The sequence below is a fragment of the Phytophthora ramorum genome (assembly GCF_020800215.1).
Source record: "Phytophthora ramorum isolate Pr-102 chromosome Unknown Phyram_PR-102_s0004, whole genome shotgun sequence".
NCBI lineage: Eukaryota > Oomycota > Peronosporomycetes > Peronosporales > Peronosporaceae > Phytophthora > Phytophthora ramorum.
Genome location: NW_027150650.1, coordinates 3,799,928 through 3,820,248, shown reverse-complemented (window position 1 = coordinate 3,820,248; position 20,321 = coordinate 3,799,928). Strand labels below are relative to the sequence as shown.

The following is a 20,321-nucleotide window of genomic DNA, read 5'->3' as shown; positions in this document are numbered from 1 at the left end:
GGACACATCGGCGTGGTGGAATGGCTTCAAGCAAACTACAACTTTAAGCCACTCTATTGACATAGCTGCAGAACACGGTCATTTCGAAATGGTGAAGTGGTTGGACGAACACATGACATGTACCTGTACAAGGTTGACGATGGTTGCTGTCGTGAAAGGTGGCTACCTTTCCATTGTCCGGTGGTTGCATTGCCATCGCTCTGTGATTTTTTCTTAAAGAACGGTGGATAATGCCGCCAAAATGGGGCATCTACGGGTAGCTCTCTGGCTGCACCAAAATCGTGGGGGGGGGGGGGGGGGGGGGCTGCATGACCAGTGCAATGATTCATCGCTCATCGCCGATGAATCTTGCGGCCAAGCACGGGCATTTCGATGTGGTACGCTTTTTGCATTCTCAACGCACGGAAGGGGTCAGTCTGTCGTCAACACCCACCTGGCGGCCTGGTTGCGAGAAAACTATTCTGCTCCTGGATAAACAAAGAGGGTGTTGAGGGTGTTGCTCCCTCGGTGACCTAACTCCATCGTTCAAGTAAGCAAGCATACATAAGCAATAAATATATTACTTTCTATCTGGAAATGCTAGTGACCGAGGCGTTCACTGCCGTAATGAGAATTTCTGGCGCAACGGCGTATACCTCGTCGGTTGCTCCTGCGCCGCAAAGTAGATAAGTCTCGGTCTGCAGACAATCGTCTAGGATAATATGCATAACTTGCTGCTCTCGCAAGCCAACAGGCCCCAGACATCCTCGCGAATAGCCGAATACTCTCACCAGAGTCTGCATCGTACACATAAATCAACAACACACGGTCAGTAAGCCAAAATTCATCGAGGTTGAATTCAACGCACCTCTTGATCGGCTAGGGAGATATCGTCTGGGTCTGCTCCCAGTACATTCCCTAGCGCCTGCATATCGATGGATCGATCCAGGGGTAACACAGCAACTGCGTACGAAAGACGCCTCGGTGAATTCACTTCATTATGCCTCCGAACAATCAAGGCAATACTTTTGACAAGCAATCCCTCTTTTCCACTTGCATCAGATCTTAGGATTCGAGCCTGAATTCCTAGCGCTGTTAAGGCAGCTTTGACATGCTGCCTTCCAAGCGGTTGAGATAAAGTCGCCATCGTCCACGAACGTGAGAAGTTGCTACTAGCATCGAAGCGCTGCATATACTCCATGACGCGCTCATGACTGGAACCATTTTCAGAGCAAGCAAACTCGACATCGGCCAGCAGATGCCATGCTAAGTGTTGAACGACGTAAGCATCTTTGGCAGCATATTGAAGTTGGTTGGTGGACAAGGGGCGGCTACCCCAATCGGAGCACTGTTGCTCCTTATCCACTTCTTCTCCAAGACACGCGCTGTAAAGCCGAGATAAACCCCAGTGTTTAGCTGGAACGTGTCGAAATAAAGCGAGTTCTTTCAGCTCAAGAAGCACTGGGGTAGAGTGGTTCAAGGTCCGGTCGTTGTGTCTTCTATCCGAAAGCACTTCCAGTTCCGGGAACGAAATCTTAATCCGCTGAATGTCGCTCGACACGCAAAAGCCGATAAGCATGAGACGGGATGCCGGCCTCCAAATGAAGCTCAAAGGTACAGCAGCAGCGGCGCCAATAACTTGTACATCGACCACGTAGACAGTGTCTCCAACTGCGAGCTGGTATATACTTAGGCCGTCCCGGTCTCCACCAAGTTGACTACTTGGTTCAATGCCAGTCGCAACATTTTCAGCTCGATCGTGCGTGGTAAGAACAGCGCTTGATGCCGACCCTTTCATCAGAAATTGAGGTCGCCACTCACAGTCAATACCAACTAGCATGTTCTGAGCTACCACTTGCTCACCCCAACCATTTTCAGCCCGAATTGCTGAGTCACACCTCCTTAGATGCTGAACTACCTCGTTGATCTCATCGGTGGAATCAACGTATCTCCACTTGAACTCGTGTGCACTTGTCTCGTTCAGAGATCGGTTCTTGACATGATCGATGGGGTGTCCTATCTCATCAACCACAACTGACCCACAGCTATGTGCAGTTGGAGCCAATGAAACAGCTGTCAGACTACTTTGAACTCCACCGGTAACATTCTGCAATCGCTTCAGAGCCTTCGTCATGTTCAAGAGTGACAAGTGCTTGGATAGTGCTTGCATAATCTCATGATCCTGTACCACAACGACAAGGCGTTCGGCACTTTGCCAATCGCGCTGTTCGACGAATTTAGCAAATATATTCCGAACCTTTTGAGAGGCCTCGGTCAGCTTGAGTCGTTGTTGTCCTGGTATCAGTTCACCAACGCGAAATACGCGAATTGTCTCCACCACAACAGAATTCCACCGAGAGCTGCGAGCAACAAGCAGCTTGTCAAGGAAACTGAATATACCGGGTATTGCTAGATCTCCCCACTGTGATATTTGACCAGCACTCAGAGTCAGGTCGATTGCTCGTAGAACGAGGTTGAGGAACGCCCATCGGTCCGATTCATGTGCAACTTCAGAAAGAAGATCCACCCAGCTCGAACATTCTTGACAGGAAGACTTTCCTGCCTTATCCCAGCTGGATTCACGATTCAAGCCGTCAAACACTTCCAGTAACATATATCCCACTCGTTGAGCCAGTTTTGATTCATCGTCACCATCAGCGCCAAATATTAAAGACGTCAAACACAATCGGAGGAACGCAGATTCGTCACCGCGTTGTGAAGGTCCGTGATCGTTACAGCTCGTGGGATGTTGTCTTCTCAACAAAAGAAGCTCTTTCGTTGACCTTTTCAGATCAGCGTGCGAAAAGAGTTCGCGTTCCGCCCCTAGCAATGACACGAGCTCTCGACCCAACTCGTGCGGGCCAATATTAGCGGGGTCAGCAAATTTATGGTGTTTCTGTTGGTCATGTCGATCAACCTCGTCCGTATCTGGTTTGATAAAGCCTTCGCCGCCCCATTCAGTGCGAACTTCGTACTGACGCTCCCGGCTTCCATTACTGACATTTCCGCGGAGCGTTCGCCGGAATCGAACAGGTTCATGGCACAGGGGCGATGGATCCCAGCACTTTGGATCCAGAATAAACCCGCGGGATAGCTCGTACCAATGCTGAGGCCTACGTTCGGCAGAACAAGCCAGGCTTCCCGCGTAACGAACAATTTCAGCGACCAGCAAAGGCATCGCTACCCCGCCAGTTTTGTTGGTCTGGGCTGATGACGTCACCTTGTGAAAATGATTTCGTACAAACATCATTAGCTCGCTGAGCGTTAGTGCTTCCGCTCGCGGAATGTCCAATCGCTCACCGCTATCCACAGTAATTTGACCAGATACTAGATCCTCCACAGCAACGAGTGGCGATAGCCAATGCAACTTCGGCAAAATCACAAATCGACTCACACCAAGCGCGGCTTCATTCGCCCTCACTTTAGCAGGCAAATCCGTGTCCACGTCAGTCGTCCACCAGCCTCGCAAGTGATCAACTGCGATGTTGGGGTTCGTCAACGCCTTCGCACCGACGAGTCCGCTTCGATTATTTGCCGATTCGCCAGGGTTCCGGTGAAAATGCCAATCGTGAGCAATTGTAGTTTTCGACGTCGACGCAAAATGACGCAGTGGTTGGAACAAATAGCCACGTAAAACGATGTGCGACTGCACTTTGTCACTGTAGTTTTCCTGCAACCACGCGCGAACACTCTCACCTCGAGGCATTGCCAGTTTTCGTTCCACCTCTTGCACTCTCCAGGCCAAATTTTCTCCAAGGTGGGGGCCCACGTACTGTTCAAGCGGCACATAACATTTCTTCACCGTTGGTGTATTATCTTCACCCCCGTTCAAAATCAAAGTCTCAACAGCTCCTTTGGTCATGGGATTAAGCAAAAAGAACTTGACGGACGACTCAACGTGTAAGTCGCGCTGTTTTCCGTCAACCTCCTCCACCATCGAGAATTTGCAGCGAAACAAAAACTTCAGCTGTCCCACCGTCCTGTTTGTGGACGATACAATCTGCTTGCCAATCTCCATCTTCTCCATTCCAAGATGTGGGCAGAAGCGTAGCCAGTATTCCAGCAACGTCGAGAAGTAGACTCCAAGTGCCAACGATCGCCCGTTCGACCTCGTTTCTAGACCCAAACCCGACCAATACACGCTTCCAATCAGTAAAATTCACAAACTACACTGACAAGAAACAATTATCACGTACCTTGCAGGAATGTCAACAAAGACGATGGGTCCATGACAAGAGCGTTAAGCCAGTCGATCACGGAATCGAATTTCAGAGCTCCAACTCCGAATTCCGACGGTAATACAGGGAACCGATCCCCACTGAGCATATGAGGACTAGTCACGGTCCATAGCAAGTCACGCACTACCTTGGGCATGGCCAACGCGCTTGGGAGACGCGACGACATATCCGCCTTTGTCTCCGCTACAAAATGTGTGGCTGAAACGCACTACGATTGGCCGAAAAGCGACGGCAAAGACAAAACACTAAGATCGATGTTAGAGGCACTGAGTGCTGTGCACATAACCGGTCCATCACGTTACCAGAAAGAGGTGTGTGCTTAGAGGCACCCGTCTGTCTAATAGGCACTGAGGGGCACTGAGCAGCTACCGAAACCAGGAGAGGGGGTATTATATTAGAATAGATTTCATATATTTCATTAAACGTAGAGATTCTGATGAGTGGCTCCGGTGGCCTCACTCGCCGCGTGTTGCAGGAAGGAATCGGATGGATGTGTTGTTGCTTGAATGTACAGACGACTCTGTGATCTTATTGCAAACCAAGGGATCATCCTACTGGCAAGGTCCTGAGAGGAAGACGACTACAAGTGTGGATATGTGTTTGCAAGTGAGCACCACGGAAATGTGCAAGATACCGGTTCATTGTGTCATCTCCGTGCGGAGGCATAACTATAATACAAACAATACACTGGCTGGATGAATGAGCTGTATTCAGTAGTACTAGGGGATACACTTCAGTAAGTAGCGCAGTCTCATGAAACAAAGAAGCGCTGGGCTTGGCTTGAGAGGCATCTCAATACCGCGAAGGTACCACTCGAAGAACATTAGCACCATGACACCGCAGCTGGCTACGTCCGGCTGCCGCGACTTGGTTTCCTTCTTGATTATCATGAGTTTGCACATCTCACCAAACAGGTCTTGCAGCAGCACGCCACACATGTTGTAGTACTTGGATTTGGGTGCCTGCAGTGGATCAAACACCGTGATCGACTTGCTTTGTCGACGAAAATCAAACACGACTCCGCACCAATGGTTGTTATCCACATGGAGTGCCAGCAGCACGAAGCTGTTTGCGGTGTTGAAGAGGTCACCCGTGGAAACATGACGCAACTTGTCTTCCCTTGTCCGAAATCGATGAAAAATGGGGTCAATGATCCCAATCTGCTTGTGCTCGCGCTGAAGCAAAGCCTGCCCGTGTCCCATGCAAACATCATCTGCCCAGCGGCTTCCGCACAGAGAAAGCAGCGACACGTATGGCAAACTCCCAAATACAGTAGATCGTCCGCCGTGTAGCTTCATCCGCTTGATTGCATGTTCACGTTCAGCAGTGTCGTCAACGACACCATCCGATAACTCAGCTGGAACTGAGATGCGCTTCGTGGCCGTGTTAACCGCCCAATTAGCAGCTTCTTCCGCTTTCTCCAGATTTTCCATCACGCAGTGCCACCGCGCCATGGCGTTGATGTCCTTGAGCATGTAAATTCCAAAACGAGGGACCCGGACGCCAGCAACATCTTCATCACAGTCAACATCAAGGCCATTCCGGAACTGGGTGATAGCGTTTTGAGCTTTCGTCACAAACCAACGCGGAAATACGTAGCGAATATCGGTTTCACGCTCTTCCATTGTAAATATCCCAGCAATAGCTTTCTTGGACTGCGGCAGCGATCGTTCACAGAGTGTCTGCATTGACTTCTGTATGCCATCATAAGCTGTAGTCTTCATCAAGTTTCTCCACGAGATGTTGTAGATCCGGGACTGGTGCGAGTGTTCCTTGAACCAACTTGGTAGCATTCTCCTTCCCACGGCCATTCTGCTCTTCTTCACCGGAGCTTTTTGCTGCTTTCTCACTTTTCGACGGCCTCAGCTCTTGGATCTTTTGGTGATAGTGAATGACGAAGGCCGAGATGAATCTGATCCTTCACTCGCTGAAGTTGCAGGGTGTCGCTTGGTCAAAATACTGGACTGATGCATGCCGGCAATCAATCTGTCAGCATCTTTAGAGACTTCGGCATCTCCTTCGTCTGCGACACCAGCGCCTTCAGTCACTTCATCTGTGATTGCGGTGCCTTCAGTCACTTCATCCGTACCATCAGTACCTGTAGGTACCCTTTCGGTAGTGCCTGTAGGCACTCGATCGACAGCACCTGTCACCGTTTGAACTTCCTTTTGCGTCGTTGCAGTCGCTGCGGAGAGATCTCTCGGAGTACCATGCAGCGTGGACAGCATCTTGGGCACTTCATCGCTCATACCATCGTCACTTAGCGCATGTTCAGTACATGTCGGCTCGAACGTATTCATCAGCGATCCGTCACGGCCCACACATGGCGCAATACCATCCTTAATTATCTCCTCGAACTTGTCCAAAGCCGCCAGCATTTCATTGAATACAGTAGTTTCATTCCTGCTCATGATGTCAGCGATCTGATTGCCTCGCCGACATGCTGTGGTGTACTTGGTGGTGCCGTTAAGGACCTCGTGCCTGCTCGCTATCATCATCGACTCCCTCACTTGAAAGGATCTACGAGCCACTTGATCTTCGGGGGCATCTTCTTCTTCGGCCGGTTGATTCAATTTGCATGAGAGCCTCCACCGAGGCGCGATGTGCCGAATCGGAATAGCGCTCTTTCCATTGATCAATCTCCAGTACATCACGTGGCGACATGGAAGAAGCGTAGTGCGCATGAACACACAGGAACAACGGTATTTCTGGGGTAACGTAGATGTCAAAGGTTGGAGTAATATTAGTCAGCGTTGTCAACTTAACAGTGAAAACGTCACCAACGTACCGATGTATCGACGTGATAACTCTGGCCGTCACCTCCCGACACGACGAACATGTTTGGCGTGACTTCACTGATATCGTAGTGCGTTGCTCGATCCTTTGCCATCCAGTACTGCGTTTCGATCTGACGATAGGCATGAGTGCTGACCTCCCGGGATAGCCGATCTAGCTCCTCGTCAGCTCCCTAATACTGCATGTATCCGACAGCAGTGATCTTCTTACTGTACTCCATCTCTGCCAAAGCCTGTAGAAAAATGAGCGTATCGACGCATTCATCGAGAGGCATCTCGGGTTTCAGGATCTCTTTGATGTGACCCCACGAAGTCTCGAGCCTGGATAAAGTAGGCGCACGTTAGAAGTCCATGTAACACCAGCATTGATAGCTCAGGCGCTTACTGATTGATGGTGTGATTACCGAGATGTGGCACGTCGGAACGAGCATACAGAGCCCAACGCTCTTTTTGCTCGTCCCAGTTCTTCATGAAGTACCGGAGGAATGGATGCTTCGGCTCTGGAATGTCGTCGTCTGACTGTAGATGAACATTATCCAGCAGGAAATAGAGATACTTGAGGTACTTGGTGTACTCGTCGACTGTCGACGAACTTCTCATCATGTCAACCGCATCTTCAACCTGACCATTGTCGAAGCTGCTTGGGCCGCCGTATTCACTCTTGGTCATTTCCGTGCGGATGTATTTCTTCAGATGGAAGTGGCACAGGATGATTTTGGCTTGAGGAAAGTGTGACTCCAGCAAGCTCAACTCGCCCATATCTTTGTCGATCACGATCACTCGAATTTTCTCCCACGAAGGATTCGAAAACTTGAACGCATCGATTGCATCCGTCAGACACTCCGCGCTCTCGTTTTCCATCAAACTATGCTGCACATATTGACCCTGTCAAGAAAACAGTACAATAAGTACATGCATTCGTCTTGGAAGTACGTATATGTACTAATGATACCTAAAGGTGCCTACAGGTGCATTCACGTACATGGCCGTATACATCGTGTATCATGAACGAGAAGAGCTTGTATCTGGAGTCGTTTGTGTTGTGGGTCGCGTCCACCACCAACACCTCGGGGAATGCCTTGAACCATCGCCGCATCTGGTGCGTTTGCAGCGTGATTGTTTGTGCCAACGACCGGTCATCAACGTACACAGTAGCCCGGTTTCCGCGGCGCTTGCAGAATCCCCGTAGTAGCGCCTCCAGACGCTGCTCCACGGTTTCACATCCACGTCGCTCTTTTCTTATCCTCGCAACCATGTTGTGGACATCACGAAGGGTCACATTCTTCCCTACAACGCAAGAAGTCAAACATAGAACAAAATGATGATAATCGCTAATAACAGAACATGCTGAAGCACTTTACCTGTCTTAGCACGAAGAAACTGCACGATTCGCTTGGGCTTGGATCCGGCGGACTGTAGCACGTCCACAAAGGCAAGAAGCACTGGGTCTTCAACTCTCCGCGTCGATGGATGGTTGTCGTACGCTGCTGCGTCAACCCGGTGGCTGTGGTTCATCGAGTATTACGTAATACGAATCATGAACCGTCGCTCGTCATTGTTCCACGTGACGGCGGCCTTGACGTCGGCTTTGCACTGTGTGGACTTGTTGAATATGGTCTTGCGCTGGCCGGTGCTTCTACTCTTGCGACGCCATCCATGTGTGCAAATGAGCTTCACCCAATAGGTCTTGAACTCTTCCGGGACTAGCTCAGGCAAGGAATCAAGCCCAGCTAGGGCCTTGATTTCTGCGTTACGGCGGGCTACGGACGTGGAGCTGCGCAGTCGGAAGAGCTGGTGCGTGTCCGCCTGGTATACCTTGACGTACTTGTGGAAGGCCTCCCAGCTTTCGTGCCATTCCTTGGTTATCGGGGAGCTCTTCCACACCCCAACCGACGGTATATGCGTCTCTGGATCGCTTTCACTCATGCCCTGCAGCGGTCAGCACATGAAGATGTTACAGCGGCATACATATCAAGCAGCTACCAGCATTCGCACGTACGCCCACGTTAGCGAGAGCTGTCCCACGCCGTCACTTTTGGTCCAAAGCGAAAAAACTCCAAATGAGAGCCAGCCATTCTTTGGAGGACGGGAGAAAGGGGGGAGGGGGGTGTCACGTTTTCTCAATTTTTGAAATGTCGAAAACACCCGTAAGCTATCGAAGTATTTTACGACAGATGAACCGTATCATCCCCTTTAAATACGATCTCACTCAGTGCGTGCAGTCAGTCTCAAACACTAAAAGGACAACAGTGATATGCGGACCCGACGATGCATTATTTAGTTTTCTGTTGCAGGATTTCGCAGCTTGTTCACTGTTTTTCCTCGACGATTTATGCGACTTCATTGACATCGACTTCGACCTCGCTGAGATCCGTTGGAGCGGTCACTGCGGCGGATGGGGCGATGATCTGTACGCTGCCATGCCGAGTGAACACCGGCGGTGCTGACGCATGCGGGACCGACATGAGTTCCGTATCGGAGACAGGTGAATTGAGGTCACCTGCTGCTGCCGACTCGTCCACGACTTCGCTATCTTTTTCTGCACCCGAGCCACCCGACGCACCGGCAGTGGCGTTGGCGGGCAATGAGAACGCGCGCAACGCACCAATAGCGCTAAGTGCTTTGATTTTCTTGCGCGCCCGTTTCCACTTGGCATGCACTGTAAGCTTCGCGTTGATGCGGAAGCCCTCCATGAACTCGTTGATGTTGATCTCGTTGTCGTGGCTGAAGTCCATCATGCGCATGTAGTCGATGCCGTTGGTGCTGAAGGGCTTCGTTCCAGGAGGCAAGTGCTCGTTTAGAAGCTTGATACCGTTCTCCAACTCGTCTACGGAGATCGTGCCGTTACCGTCACGGTCCAGCACCCGGAAGAGCGCCTCGAGTCGCGAGCGGTGGCGGTACAGCGAGTTGAAGGCGCTACGCTGCTTCTCGCGCTCCGGGTCGGCATTCTCCTCACTCTCAACGCGTCTCACTGCTCCCTCAGCGTTGTATCTGTCTAAGAAGTCGTTGTACGGAACCAAGCCTTCTTCGTCCAGAGCAGTTAGCAGTGGTTGCAAGGCCTTCCAGTCCAACGAAAGATCCAGCACGTCCTCCATGATGACACCCCACGTCTGAACCGTGAGATTGCCAGTCTTCTCCTCGTCTGCAGTCTCGAACTCCTCGATCAAGTCGGAACGGTATTGCACAATGAGCGAGAAGAGCGCATCTAGGTTGGACACGGCCATGTCACGACTCTCCGCGCTCGCCATGTACTGGAAGAAGGCAGGCTTGTCATTGCCCGATGGAACACGCATGAAGCATCCAAGGTTATTCGCTTTTCCGCAGTAGTTGGACGCCGAGAACAGCGTGACCAGCATACCCTTCTCCTTGTACGGCCAGTCGAAGCCGCGGGGCACGCACTCGTGGGAACGAACGACCAGCGCCAGCTTGTTCTTGGTCATGAACTTCTGCACAATGTCGGGGCCGTAAATCGTGCCCGCGCCACGCTTGTTCTCTTCGTAACCCTTGGAGACCTTCGGGTCACTCCAAAGCAGGTCTCGGATGAGCTGCATCTTGCGGTGGGGCTCGCGGTCTTTCCGGCTCTTGGGCTTGGTGCGATACCGTGTCAGGTCGTACCCAGAGCGGTCAAGCGTGTTGAATTCCTTCATCAAAATGTTCTCACGGGGAATTCCTCCGTGCACCACAAGCACGCGGTCGTCAATCAGCGTCGCCAGAGGCAGGTACCTGAAGCTCTCGCAGAAGAGGTCGTACACGTATCGGTCGTACTTGACCTCGCACTCCTTCATGAACCCGAAAACCTGCGTGATCGAGTTTTCTTCGTGGTTTCCTCGGTTCAGCAGTACGTGGCCCGGGTACAGCAGCTTGAACAGGTAAATGATGATAGCAATCTCGACGCCGCGGTCGCCGCGGTCCACAAAGTCTCCGTTAAACAAATACGGGTTGGACTCGGACGGTAGACCGTTTTCACGCAGAATCAGCAGCAGATCATCCAATTGGCCGTGCAGGTCTCCGATTATAGTGATGTGGTTGGCCGGAGCCGTTTTAAACTCCACCATGGTCGGAGCCTTGCGGAACAGAGCCGTGGCCTCGTTAATTACTCTCACCACCACATTTCGAGGGATTTTGCGGCCGTTTCGGCACGAATCGACGAGGTCCTCGACGTTCTTGAGCGTGATGACGTCGTCCAGCTCATCTCCCTGCACGTACATGTTGGCAATGTCAATGTTGCCCACTTCTTGCTGAGAGACTGGATGGGGATCGGCGGGTTTGGGTTTGCCATCGTCCAGGCCGGGGATGTAGTTGACCAAAGCGTCCAGGAACAGTGACAACTCGAGCTGGAAACATTTTCATGTTAGCAAAGTTCAACTCCAGGTCAATGGACCGATACGAATGACGCACCACTTCGGCCTCTTCGCGGTTCTCCAGGTCGTTAAACAGTTTCCAATTGGAGATAATCTGATCTTCCGTCGGGGTTGATGCAGTGGAAGTGGACGGGGATGGGGGCGGCTGCAGTGGGGTCTGTTCCTGCAGAGGTGGAGCTGCAACGTAACACAAGTGAGTCACTTCACTTCGGTTTCCGGCAACTTAACGCAACAACGCACCAGTGCGCTGCTCGCTTGCAGTCGGCTGTGACGACAACTTACTATTGCTGCAAACACACGAGCGTATTAGTGAAAAGTGGGGAGCTTCAAGCAAACGCCTCGTTCACAGGCCAAAAACTGACCCGGTGCCGCTCTTCCTGCGCGGGTACTTGGGCGCCAGGCGTGTGGAGGTCGGTGCCTCTCGGTGGCCGCCCTGCTCGGTGGAGGGTTTGTTGCCCATGATGCAGCCCGGATCTGGCTGAGGCGGGAGAAGAAGACGTACTGCCCCCGCCACCGCGTAACGTCTGACTCGTTTTAGGTCGCCAATCAGCAATGTGCCGTGATTATGGCGAATCACGTGCGACAGATTATGCGGATTGTGCCCAATCAGCAGCTGCGCAAAAGTAGCCTAATCCAAAATTAACCGTAAAGTTCTGAGATAACCGCCAATTTATGAAAAATGCTTGATAAACCCTGCATCCAGCATTTGCTGCTTGACGACCTGTACATACCGTTGAAGCACACACTTAGTCCGAGAGCGTCTGGAACGCCTGCTCCACCTCCTCGTCCAGTCCGCTGAAGAACGCCTTCATCTCAGCCTCCGGCTGCTTGGGCAGCTGGAACTTGGTCTGGATGATCTTCTGCAGCACTGGGTTCATGGACGTCTTGATCTGTGCCCAAGTCACCTTGGCGTCGGGCGGCGAGTCCGCGATGGTCTTCTGGCTCAGGTTGTAGAATAGAATGATCGATCGCAGCATGCCCACACTCTTCACCAGCGGACACGTAAAGTCGTAGTCCGAGAAGGCGTTCTGCTGCAGGAAGTCCTCACGGATGATCTTGGCCACCTCCATGATCACCTTCTGGTCCTCCGACAGCGACTCCTTGCCGACCAGCTGCACAATTTCCGTCAAATTGTCCTCCTTCTGCAGGATCTCCTGGCACTTCGTACGCAGCGTCGAATACTCCGGGTCGATCTTGTTGAAGAACGGCTCCAGCACACGCATGTACTTGGTGTAACTGATCAGCCAGTTCACGGATGGGAAGTGCTTACGCTGGGCAAGCTTCTTGTCAAGACCCCAAAAGACCTGCACAATACTCAGTGTAGCGGCCGTCACAGGGTCCGAGAAATCGCCTCCAGGAGGCGACACAGCACCCACAACCGTGACACTTCCCTCACGCTTGGGGCTACCCAAACACGCCACACGACCTGCACGCTCGTAGAAGGCAGCCAGACGTGCACCCAGGTACGCAGGGTAACCGCTATCAGCAGGCATTTCACCCAGACGACCCGAAATTTCACGCAGCGCCTCGGCCCAACGGCTCGTGGAGTCGGCCATCATGGACACGTTCATGCCCTGGTCACGGAAGTACTCGGCCAGCGTGATACCCGTGTAAATCGAGGCCTCACGGGCAGCCACAGGCATGTTACTGGTGTTGGCCACCAGCGTCGTACGCTTCATGATCGGCACCTCGCGGTCGTTCACGGTCATCGTCAGCTCGGGGAAGTCGTTCAGCACTTCAGCCATCTCGTTGCCGCGCTCACCGCAGCCCACGTACACAATCGCGTCGGAGTTGGAGTGCTTAGACAGAGCCTGCGAGATGACCGTCTTGCCACAGCCAAAGGCGCCGGGGACAGCGCATGTTCCGCCCAGCACGGACGGGAAAAGCGCGTCGATGATCCGCTGGCCAGTCTGCAGAGCAACGTTGCCCGCCAGCTTCTCCGCCACGGGGCGCGGCTTGCGCACAGGCCACATGTGCGAGAGTCCGAGCTTGTGGGTGACCCCAGTCGTATCGTCTCGCACTTCCAGCACCGTGTCCTTGAGCGTGAACGACTCGTTGTTGTCGGTGCCAGCGCCGTAGACCTTGACAACGCTACCGAAGACGTTGGGCGGACACATGATCTTGTGCGAGTGCAAGATGTCGTTCTCATGCACGAGACCGAAGATGTCTCCACCCGAGATCGGGTCTCCCTCGCGGAAGTTCACGGGCTTGTAGCGCCACTTCTTGTCGGCGTTGAGCGATGCCACGTCCACCCCGCGAGGGATGTACACGTCCTTCGTGAGGTCGCTGATGGCGTGCAGCGGGCGCTGGATGCCGTCGAAGATGTTGTCCACGATGCCAGGACCCAGCTCCACGGACAGCGGCTGCTTGCGGCGCTCCACGGGGTCCCCCACTGTCAGACCTGACGTGTCCTCGTACACTTGGATGGATGCGTTCGTGTTCTCCAGCTTGATGATCTCGCCCACGAGCTTGTCGTGGCCCACGCGGACCTGATTGGCACAAAACCACAGCAGTGCGTCACTTCCAGAGCTAAAACCAGCGTTAAAACAGTGGAGCAGCAGCGTACCAGCTCGTACATGGCGGCGCCGTGCATGTTCTCGGCAATCACCACTGGCAAAGCACGAAAGTCACGTTAGAAAGGGAGAAAATGCGAGAGGGGGGCGCATGCGGCCACGTACGGGGCCCCGAGACCTTGTACACGTAGCCGAAGTCGGATTCCTTCTCATTGTCGCCGAACACGTGCGCCATGCTGCCTGGAAGATCCTTCCGCTGCCTTTTTGACTTTTGGATCTTTCACTTGCGTTTGGTATGTGAAGGCGGAGGTCCCACGCGAGCGCGACCAACTGGCTTCAAGCGGGACTCGGGTCTTGCTTTTGGTATCGGATAGACGGGGTGAAATACTACTGAATCCCCCATGTGCCGCCGCAGTTGGTCGCCCAAGATCCAATCCGTACGCCCAGCCTATTCGCCGAAATAGAGCGTCAGCTCCAAATCTGCTATTGGTAGAAAAAACTCACCTTCTATAGGCTGAAAAGTCGACAATTTGGTTGGCATTGGAACACTCGCACATCACGATAACCGGCAGCATGGCACATCACGTCGAGCAGGTTTCCGCGGCTCTGGAGGCCGCAATGATCAGTCCCAAGTCTTCACCAGCAGTGGAGGCCCCGACCACACCTGCCTTCTCTTACGCGGCTGCTGCGGCGGCCCCTGCGGCTCCAGCGGTGCCCGCACCTGTCCAAACGACCAACAAGAAGGTTTTGCACTTGGTCATCGACTCTGGCGCCATCATTAAAGGCACCAATTTGGCTGTTTTGGCAGAGGTAATTGACATTATCCTTGCAGAAAGTTGGAGTTGCAATTACAGCATGAAATTCATTCGAAAAAACTGACAATTGCTTGTGTCAGAACTTCTGGACTGTGCCCGATGTGCTGGATGAAATCCGAGACAAGAAGTCGCGCGCAATCCTGGAGCGGCTGCCGTTCACGCTGCAGACCCGCGAGCCGTCGGCTGATGCCATGAGGGCTGTGGTCAACTTCTCCCGTAAAACGGGCGACTTCACGTACCTCTCACTCACAGATCTGCGCGTCATGGCGCTGTCTTACCAACTGGAGGTTGAGGCCAACGGAGCTGACCACCTACGTACCAGTCCTGAGCTTTCGCAGACCGTGACTCGTGCTGCAAATGGCAAAATTGTGGGCGGGTCACAGACCAAATTCCCGTGCAAATATTTTGGCACGGCCATGGGGTGCAAGTACGGAGACGAGTGTAGGTTTACACACGACGAGACTGCTTCAAATACTGAAGACAGAGCCGAGACACCCAAGAAGAAGGTCGACATCCCGTGCAGGTTCTTCAACACCCCGGAAGGATGCAAGTTTGGCGAGGAGTGCTCGTTCATTCACCAGGAGACGGAGGAGGCTGAGATGCCCGAGGCTGCTGAAGAACCTGCGGTCGAACACGTGATTAGCGAGGAGATCCGTAACGCCGACGTCAAGTCTCGTATTATGGGTGGGTTTGCGGCGTCGAGCAACGCTGGTGCTGCTGAGGATGATGGCAAGAACTGGATCACGAACGTCAACTTTGGCAAGTTCACGGCGTCTCCGTTTGGTGACGGCAAGGGTCTTGAGGAGATTTCGACGCGTCTTCCTGTGGCGTGTATCACTACGGATTTCTCCATGCAGAATGTGATGCTGCAGATCGGCCTTCGCCTGCTGTCCACCGAGGGCATGATCATTAAGCGCGTGAAGCAGTGGATTCTCCGATGCATTGCTTGCTTCACGACGTCCACGGAGATGGACCGCCTGTTCTGCCCCAAGTGCGGAAACAGCACCATGGAGCGCGTTTCGTACAGTCTCGACCGCGATGGCCACATGACGTTCTACACACGGGCCAACCGCCCCACAAAGCTTTCAGGCACCAAGTTCTCCCTTCCCAAGCCAAAGGGTGGACGTAATGGTGATTTGCTGCTGCGTGAGGACCAGCTTTTGGTCGGTATCTGGAGCCAGCGCCAGCGCCAGCACAAGAAGGTCATGCAGAGCGCTTTCGGTGAGAACGTAGCGCACGACCTCGGCGTCAAGGCCGAGAGACAGACAGGCATCACGGTGGGCTACGGCCGCATGAACCCCAACGCACAGAAGGGTCGCGAACGTCGTGGCAAGAAGAAGCGCAACTAGATTATCGCGTCGAGCGTGCGGCCACGCCAAGGCTGTTCATCCGTTCATAAGTTTTAGAAATGACAACATGGCTGACATTTATCTGTTCCCTGTGTGGCCTATTTGTAGTGATCCGTGGTGGACAAATGTAGCGGTCTCTCCTTGCCATGCGTAGCACTCAAGCAGGAGTTCTAAACTGAGCTGTGTGCTTTCCTTCGCTCACTCACACTATTTCGTGCGCTGTTCTGTTGTCTGGCAATGCAAGCACCCGTGGAGACTAAAAGGGGATTCCCTGGGCGGAAGCACGAGCAAAATGCCACGGTGATGGATTGTGCAGCTACAGGTGTGCGTGTGAACTCACCACGCAGTTTAGAGGCATGTCGTCGGATGGGTTTCAAGCCGAGTGAGTTGCTACCAAAGACGGTGGTAGAGTTCTTGAATCAAGGAGTCAACCGCAAGTATTCGCTAGTGGAGAAGGAGGCGGCTGTGCTCCGCCACGAGCGCTTCGAGCAGCTCCGACAACAAAAACTGGATATTGTACAGGTTGAGCGCGAGGCGATCATCAATGGTCTGGGACCTGCGCCACCTTCTACGGCATTGCTAACTGCGTCGGGGAATAATGGCTCACCTACGGCTGGGCTCGGTAGTCCAGTGTTACAACAGCAGATAGCTCCAGGTTTCCCACCACGGAGAATTCAGTCTGCGCGACTTTGGAAGGGTGCTTCATCGTCGGAGGATGGCCCAGGAGCTTTAGCTGACTCGACATTATTGCAACTCGAAGAGCGAAGACTAGCTCGCATTAAGATGCGCCAGCAAAAGGACATTCAAAGTGCTATTGAAATGGAGGCGAGGCTCGCTCGACTCCAACAGGAAAATGCTCACCGAGCTGCTGAGGAAGTCAAACGTCAAGAAGATCAACAGCGTAAGATGAAAATGCGGCGAATGCAACTCGCAGCGGCGAAGCATGAAAAAGAGCTCGCCAAGAAGCGCGATGCGGATAAAGAAGCTCTCGAACGGAAAGCTAAGCGGCGAGCTGAAGCTGAGCGTGAACGACAATTAGCCGAGGAACTGAAGGAGAAGGATCGGATTCGCGCGCTGGACGCAGCACAGCGTGATCTGGAACGCCAGCAGAATGCCGATGCGTGGCGTGCACAAACGGAGGATCTGCTGAGACAACAGGAAGAGGTTGTCGCGGCAAACAGGAGGAGAATGTTGGAAAAGGAGCGACAAGTTGCTCAGAAGATGGAAAACGCGAACAAGCGGCGGCATCAAGAAGCACAAGAGCGTCAAGAGAAAGCAAATGCGCGTATTCAGAACGTCACCTATCAGAATGAATTGGCGATTGCTCGAAAGAAGCAAGAGGTGACTGAAAAGCAGACTGCAGCGGCTGAGCGTGCAAGAGAGATCGAGCGAAAGACATTAAACGATCTCAAGGAACGCGCTGCAAAATCCAAGCACGAAGAGATGGTGCGTCAGAAACGACTGGACGCTGCGCATGCACTACGGCAAAAACATACGAGCGAGCTACTTGCAAAGCGCGAGCAGCTTGAGGCGACGATGGAGATCACTCACCAGGAGCGTGAGAAAGCGCGATTGCTAATGCAGGTGGAACACCAACTGGAGATTTCAGAGAAAGAGGAGAACGTGGCTCGAATTCAGCGGATGGAGGCCTACGCTCGTGAACAGTTAATACGCCGGATTTCTTCAGCAGACGCCCGATCAAAATCAGTGAAGGAACGGAAGCAAGCGCTGTTGCATGCGCGACAGCAAGTATCCACAGAAACAATGATTCGTCGTCATCGGCTTGCTGAAGCTGTCGAGAAGCTACGTACATCATCAACCAATTGGGACAAGATCGAGGAGACTTTGTACGGTCTCTAATTGCTCTGCCTGAGCAACCTTGCCATTCCCTTGACTCGTTTGCTCCTGCTTGTATTCGTGTTCATATAGAGAACGAGAAGCGCACATGCCACGGCAGTCGCCGGTGTTGGGGCCGCCAAAAAGTAATAACCTTGATTGGTAGAACTCCCATCACTCGTACTACGTAGTACTAAGCAGTGCAGTCGGATGTGCGAGACGCGCGTAAGAAGCAGTATTTATTCACTCGATTTCGATCACGTCCGGATCTGCTGTCCTTGTTGGCTCTGATGTTGCTTGAGATAGTACACCCGTCGAAGAGCTGCGCTTGGTTCCCACTTGTCCTCTTTCTGTGTCGCTAGCATCGCTGTCAGATACAGTAAGATCTACCACAGCAGATTTGGTTCCGGTGGTTGACCCTGGTAGCACCTTTCGATCACGCGCTCCGAGAGTGACATCATTGGATGGCTGCGTCGGCGCGGTTTGAAACAGCGCCTGGATGTCTGCCACAAGAAAATATCCGTCCTCGTCTCCGTCAGCAGAGAAAATGACGGGGGCCGAGGTTTTTAAACCAAGCATGGGCCAACCTGGACTGTTGCTGCCACTATCAGCCTCCTTCTTGCGCTTTTTGTTACTATCGTTCGCAGGCAAAACTTGCGGTAGAGCCTTCTTTCCTGTACGCGGAGGTTTTATATCACCTTTTGGCTTTTTCTTCGCTTTACCATTGCCACCTTTTTCTTCGACAGTAGGGAAAAACAGGCGCACGCTAGGCGCTGCCTTAGTTTCCTCGTCTTTCTTCTTTTGTTTCTCTGCGCGAGCTTGTTCTCGTTCTTTCTTCTTGGTTTGCTTTGCAGTGAACTCTGCGGGCTCCTTTATTTTAGTGTAACCCCCACCACAACTACGCTCGTGGTCAGCCCACCAATTATCATTCGGGCCGGGAACCCGGTTCATCGACCGCTTGACAAGACCAAAGTATGGCGGTTTACGGCGACATGGACCCTGCAGGCCAAGCATCTCAAAATTTAGCATAGAAACTGTGTCACATTTAATCCAGCCAGCCAAACTCACATCGCACTGCCACATGTGCTGACGGTACGCGTCCACTTCGTCGTGAAAGCTGTGAAAAACCGTAATTTGTGTCTTGGCCGCTTGGTTAATTCGATGCATATGCGACTGGAACAACGGGCCATGGTCATCGTGATCGCGTGCAGTCGTGGCCACAAACACGTACGCATGAATCATCTCGTGCTGTTCAATCACCATGACCAAAAAAACATTTATACCAAGGGGGATTGTAAGCCGAAAAGCTGCCCGTACAGTTCGACCTCAAAAACCTACCAGCAAGGTGTTCACCATGTCACTACGTGGTCGAAGCTTCAACAACGGTTCACTGCAAAACAAAAGACACGTCAGTGCATTTTCGTTCATTCTTGCAGAGCCAGTGATCGTACCTCAACCGAATTGAGCAGAAACCGCTGCGAGGATGGAAACTGCAGAGCCCAGCACTGCACCACAAAACAACACCGCGAAGTCAATTGGTCAGTACAATATTGACACTCAATGTTCCGCGTTTATATGGCACACCAGAGCGTCATGCGCCTGCTCCACTTGACTTCGCAGCCTGCCAGTCGGCCCTCGAAGAACATGCCATTGTATTCCTACAGCTAAACATTAGTCGCAAAATCAAATTTAATACTAAATTGGGTCTAATGTCGTACAAGGAAGAGCGCGTGCAGGTCTGGATTGGGGTCTGGAATGGGTCAGTTGTCAATATTTCAGCGCAGAATGCGGCGTTAACGTCCCGCACGGCAGCAGAGAGCGGCGCCTACCTAGGTATTCGTTCTCTGGGGCTAGCAGGTCGCACTGCCGCGTGGCCAGCGTATCTCCGCGGGCTGTGGCGACGGCATGGACCAGCATTGATACTTCAGTGTTGGCGGCCATTTTGTTCACTTTTCAGGAGCAAAAATTGAGTTATGACAATCATGTTTTTTTGTTTCAATCAAAATTTGTCAGCGAGCTGTTGAATTTTTAGATGAACTATGCGAGCTCTTCTGGCCGTGTGGCTTGGCCGCGTGGCTTGACGCTCAGAAGCTCTATACTCAGTGGTTATGTCTGCCACGATCACTGCCTCAGACTGACGTTTTCCATCAATTTCATTCCCTGCCATGGCGAAGCGTAGCATTGCGATAATTAACGCGATGGCCGAAGGTGCAAGCGCTACTGGTACATGTAGCATGATGAGTAGTCCGAATGCGGGTTCATCTGACCCTGCAGCAGCACATTAAACAATGTCACTCGGACGAGTTCGAGAAACTGTGGAGCCAGACGGCATTCGGCAAGGCCCAGGAGAAGAAGTGGATAAGGAGCAACAGTGCTCCGATTGGGGTAGCCGCCCCTTGTCCACCAACCAACTTCAATATGCTGCCAAAGATGCT

General features: G+C 52.6%; 8 protein-coding genes across 8 annotated transcripts; 2 read left to right on the top strand and 6 right to left on the bottom strand.

Moving 5' to 3' along the window:
* Positions 1–566: 566 nt before the first annotated feature.
* Positions 567–4,383, bottom strand: KRP23_5639 (uncharacterized protein; the record flags this gene model as incomplete). Its single annotated transcript, XM_067890729.1, has 6 exons — positions 567–776; positions 848–904; positions 1,898–1,995; positions 2,955–3,092; positions 3,676–4,095; positions 4,176–4,383. The coding sequence occupies 6 exons, from the start codon at positions 4,381–4,383 to the stop codon at positions 567–569; spliced, it is 1,131 nt and encodes a 376-aa protein (XP_067747252.1).
* A 553-nt stretch (positions 4,384–4,936) lies between these two features.
* KRP23_5638 (uncharacterized protein) lies at positions 4,937–6,028 on the bottom strand (the record flags this gene model as incomplete). The annotated part of the gene is made up of 1 exon (XM_067890728.1): positions 4,937–6,028. One exon carries the CDS (start codon positions 6,026–6,028, stop codon positions 4,937–4,939), a length of 1,092 nt encoding a protein of 363 aa, XP_067747251.1.
* A 1,157-nt stretch (positions 6,029–7,185) lies between these two features.
* Positions 7,186–8,867, bottom strand: KRP23_5637 (uncharacterized protein; the record flags this gene model as incomplete). The annotated part of the gene is made up of 3 exons (XM_067890727.1): positions 7,186–7,333; positions 7,398–7,882; positions 8,838–8,867. 3 exons carry the CDS (start codon positions 8,865–8,867, stop codon positions 7,186–7,188), a joined length of 663 nt encoding a protein of 220 aa, XP_067747250.1.
* Positions 8,868–9,342: 475 nt separating this feature from the next.
* KRP23_5636 (Serine/threonine-protein phosphatase with EF-hands 1) lies at positions 9,343–11,833 on the bottom strand (the record flags this gene model as incomplete). The annotated part of the gene is made up of 4 exons (XM_067890726.1): positions 9,343–11,346; positions 11,411–11,550; positions 11,614–11,660; positions 11,736–11,833. The coding sequence occupies 4 exons, from the start codon at positions 11,831–11,833 to the stop codon at positions 9,343–9,345; spliced, it is 2,289 nt and encodes a 762-aa protein (XP_067747249.1).
* Positions 11,834–12,119: 286 nt separating this feature from the next.
* Positions 12,120–14,121, bottom strand: KRP23_5635 (V-type proton ATPase catalytic subunit A; the record flags this gene model as incomplete). Its single annotated transcript, XM_067890725.1, has 3 exons — positions 12,120–13,862; positions 13,940–13,983; positions 14,052–14,121. 3 exons carry the CDS (start codon positions 14,119–14,121, stop codon positions 12,120–12,122), a joined length of 1,857 nt encoding a protein of 618 aa, XP_067747248.1.
* Positions 14,122–14,459: 338 nt separating this feature from the next.
* KRP23_5634 (RNA-binding protein NOB1) lies at positions 14,460–16,050 on the top strand (the record flags this gene model as incomplete). The annotated part of the gene is made up of 2 exons (XM_067890724.1): positions 14,460–14,696; positions 14,782–16,050. 2 exons carry the CDS (start codon positions 14,460–14,462, stop codon positions 16,048–16,050), a joined length of 1,506 nt encoding a protein of 501 aa, XP_067747247.1.
* Positions 16,051–16,287: 237 nt separating this feature from the next.
* Positions 16,288–17,910, top strand: KRP23_5633 (Reticulocyte-binding protein 2-like protein a; the record flags this gene model as incomplete). Its single annotated transcript, XM_067890723.1, has 1 exon — positions 16,288–17,910. One exon carries the CDS (start codon positions 16,288–16,290, stop codon positions 17,908–17,910), a length of 1,623 nt encoding a protein of 540 aa, XP_067747246.1.
* A 233-nt stretch (positions 17,911–18,143) lies between these two features.
* On the bottom strand, positions 18,144–19,803 carry KRP23_5632 (DNA-dependent metalloprotease SPRTN; the record flags this gene model as incomplete). The annotated part of the gene is made up of 9 exons (XM_067890722.1): positions 18,144–18,236; positions 18,316–18,389; positions 18,474–18,885; positions 18,955–19,134; positions 19,225–19,276; positions 19,338–19,391; positions 19,471–19,544; positions 19,605–19,636; positions 19,716–19,803. 9 exons carry the CDS (start codon positions 19,801–19,803, stop codon positions 18,144–18,146), a joined length of 1,059 nt encoding a protein of 352 aa, XP_067747245.1.
* Positions 19,804–20,321: the final 518 nt, after the last annotated feature.